This window comes from Microtus ochrogaster, chromosome 19 (genome assembly GCF_000317375.1).
Source record: "Microtus ochrogaster isolate Prairie Vole_2 chromosome 19, MicOch1.0, whole genome shotgun sequence".
Lineage (NCBI taxonomy): Eukaryota > Metazoa > Chordata > Mammalia > Rodentia > Cricetidae > Microtus > Microtus ochrogaster.
Genome location: NC_022021.1, coordinates 28,740,383 through 28,744,069, shown reverse-complemented (window position 1 = coordinate 28,744,069; position 3,687 = coordinate 28,740,383). Strand labels below are relative to the sequence as shown.

The window sequence follows — 3,687 nt, the reverse complement described above, 5'->3', positions numbered from 1 at the left end:
GCGTTCTGCTCCGTTCACTCCTCCCACCTACGTTCTAACCTATCAGGGCAAGCAGCTTCTTTATTTAATCAACCAATGACCTTCCTCCATCAAACATCTATTCTAAGCTTCAAATCAAATTTACTATCATTAAACTAAATTAAAATGTAGCAAATTTTAAATATTTTTGAACCTGCATTATTTTAAGTGGATTGGATTAGATCCTTCTGAAGCTGGGATTTAATTCAATGGTAGAGTGTGCTTAGTACCAGCAAGGCCCTGAGATCTTGTCTCAAACACATGCAGGACCCAGGGTCCCATGCCTAGCATGCACATACTTTCAATGATTACCTGGATATACTTCTAGCTTGTTTTTCTGTTAAGCCAAGCTCCTCACTGGAAACTCCACTCTTGGTTATAAGGTCATCGATGATGTCAGCAACATCGGTCAATCCAGTCACCTGGAGCTGATCTTCTGAAACACTTGCAAATAAAATTTCAGGAATAAGTTTGTTATCTATGACTTAATCACATTAAGCAGAAATGAGTATATAACACTTTTTCTAGAACATAAATGAGGGACACCTAGTCTTCTATTTCTAAATTCTGGGATCACTCAGCAGAAAAGCCTAGTTATCAACGACTTCACAGAATACTAGTTCTAAGCCCAAATAAAACATTTTTAAACAGTCCATCTGAAATAGTTCCAGACTTTAAGAGAGAAGCAAAATGGGCTGGAGAGATGGGTCAGTGGTAAGGGCACCCACAGTAACTACAGCAGTTCCTAGGGAACCAATGCCTCTGGCCTCAGTGGGCATCTGCACTCAACTCCACATACCCACAGACACATATTAAAACAAAACTTGGGCTGCAAAGATGGCTCAGCAGTTAAGCTCACTGGCTGCTCTCACAGAGAACCTGGGTTCAAATCCCAGCAGCCATATGGTGGCTTACAACTATCTGTAACTCCAATTCTGGGGGATCTGATGCCTTCTTTGGGCACCTGGCACGCAACTGGTACATAAACACACATACAGGCAAAACACTCACACACATAATTTAAAAAAAAGTTTTTTAAGTAGCAAAACTCCAATATACCCTTACTTAGCTTCCTCAAATGTGATCATCTGACATAATCTTATATCAACCAGAACTGGGGAATTGACCTATTATTAACTAATTTACAGACAATATCATATTTTTCTAATGGTTCCACTAATGTTCTTTTTCTGCACAGAATCCATTTTGGTATTATAAATTTGCTGTCATGACATCTGTCTTCTCAAATACAAAACAATTTCTACTTCTGTAGTTTTCATAACTTTGATGCTTTTGAGAAATCTTGGCTGGTCATTTTATAAAGTTTTCTTTGGTATGCCTCTATTCTACTCATGATCAAAATCATGCCGTGTTTTGGTAAGAATGTCATGTCATAACAGAAATGCCATGCTCATACAAAGGCACATGGTATTGCTGTATTTTATTACAAGGAGCTATAGGTCTTTAAATGTTTTTTTTTTTCCCATGTGGGTGCTGGAACCAGAGTTCTCTGGAAGAATAGTCTGTGCTTTTAACCACTGAGCCATCTCTCCAGCCCTGGAGCTATAGTTCTTAACTGCTGTAGCTTAACACATAACCTAAGGATGCAGCTAATGCAATCTCATTACTATTACATTCCAATTACCTAATTCTAAAACACTAAAAAATATGATGCAGCACTCCCCAGTTTCCTAAAATACTCATCAGGAGTCGGGCGGTGGTGGCACACGCCTTTAATCCCAGCACTCGGGAGGCAGAGGCAGGCGGATCTCTGGGAGTTCGAGACCAGCCTGGTCTACAAGAGCTAGTTCCAGGACAGGCTCCAAGTCACAGAGAAACCCTGTCTCGAAAAAACCAAAAAAAAAAAAAAAATACTCATCAGGAATGGAAATTTCTAAGACTTCTTTAAACTACAAAAAGTGTAATATAGCCAGGAGGATGTGGTGGCGCATGCCTTTAATCCCAGCACTAAGAAGGCAGAGGTAGGTGGATCTCTGAGTTCAAGGCCAATATGGTCTAGAGAGTGAGTTCCAAAACAGCCAAAGCTACACAGACAAACCAAACCCTGACATAAAACAAAAAAAGTATAAAAGCTCACATTCATAGAAGCACTAAAATTTCCATAGCACATATTAACATACAAATTTTAACACACAAATTTAAAATCATGAAGTCTTAAAGATTCACCTTTCAAATAATCCATTGCCGTTATTCACACCTTAAGAGAAAGAAACATTGTTAATGAAAAGATTTAGGTTAATGATGAAAAATATTGCATGAAAAATTGTTCAATAAAAATACCTTTAAAATCTTTGGTCAGTATTTTCATGTTGTGTGTTTGTAGAGACTGACGTCAAGTGCCTTCTACCACTCTCTCTCCCTCTGAGACAAGGTCTCTCGCTGAAGCTGGCTGATCTGACTATGCAGAGCAGCAAGCCCAGGGACACTCTCATCTGTCTGCAGCACAGCTCTTAATGTGGCGGACAGATCCAAACTACCATGCTTGCACAGCAAGCCCTAGACCAACTGCACCATGGCCAATTCTTTTTAAATTTCAATTATTAGTCAGAGATTTATAAAAACCTGCATGTATGTCTGTGTGAAGGTCCCAAATCCCCTGCAACTGGAGTTAGACAGTTGTGAGCTGCCACGTGGATGATGGGAATTGAACGGAGGTTCTCTGGAAGAGCAGCCAGTGATCTTAAACACGGAGCCATCTATCTAGCTCCATAAAGAGCACTTTAAAGTTGTTACTTTAACCCTGTTTTTGGAACTCTTCCTCTGGGCCGCCTTCAGAGCTAACTCGGCAGTTGGCCAGGGTAAGTCTCCATTCACATGGGAAACAGTCACACTCAGCTTGGCGTCTTCCTGCACAAGCAGAGTCTCTAGGAATCCTATGGTTGTTTCCAAAATTAAAATCCAACCTCAATCAACTACTTGCCAGTAACGTTTTTAAAAAGAGATGGAGGTTGTAGAAGAGAAAAGATGACAAAAACAAGGCAAGGACACACACACTTTCCGAGAAGCCAGCCTGGAAGGAGAGTCCTACATACGGCATCAAAATTCTTATTTTGTTTTAAAAAATGTTTCTTTTTAAGCTTACAAATCATCTATTAAACACTAGGGGAAAACACTTCAATTTATTCATGTTACCAGGGTTACACAAGAAATGCTATGCTTATCGTTCATATGACTAAACGTCCCCTCAGGAACCAAGAATGGCACTTGTAATAACAGTGCATCTACATGAAATCAACACAAACAGCAGCATTAACCCTTTCTAAACCTCAACTCTGGAATGAGAATAATGAAGTTCTACTTCAGTCAACCTTAAAAAGGGCCCATGCATGAAATACAGCAATGGACACAGCAGGGGCTCAACTAATAACCCACAGTACTGTTACAGATTAAATTTTAAAATTCTAATAATTAGCATTTCAAATTTCTCAAATTTTGTAAAAATCAAATATAATTCTAATTAGTATAGATCCAATGGTAAACTGTTACAGAGGGTGTCATTCATGGCTGAAGTGTATTTATTCACACCTTCACAGCTGGACCCCTCCCCCCTCCCAGGTGTCATTCATGGCTGAAGTGTATTTACTCACACCTTCACAGCTGGACCCCTCCCCCCTCCCAGGTGTCATTCATGGTAGAAGTGTATTTATT

At 39.7% G+C, this 3,687-nt stretch overlaps 1 protein-coding gene across 1 annotated transcript in view; it reads right to left on the bottom strand.

Annotated features, from left to right (window-relative positions):
* The window catches only part of Cplane1 (ciliogenesis and planar polarity effector 1), a 100,080-nt gene that overhangs the window by 9,613 nt on the left and 86,780 nt on the right, over window positions 1-3,687 (bottom strand). The window contains exon 45 of the mRNA XM_026783707.1: window positions 331-502. Coding sequence (XP_026639508.1) covers window positions 331-502 — 172 coding nt within the window. The remainder of the gene's footprint in view (window positions 1-330; window positions 503-3,687) is intronic.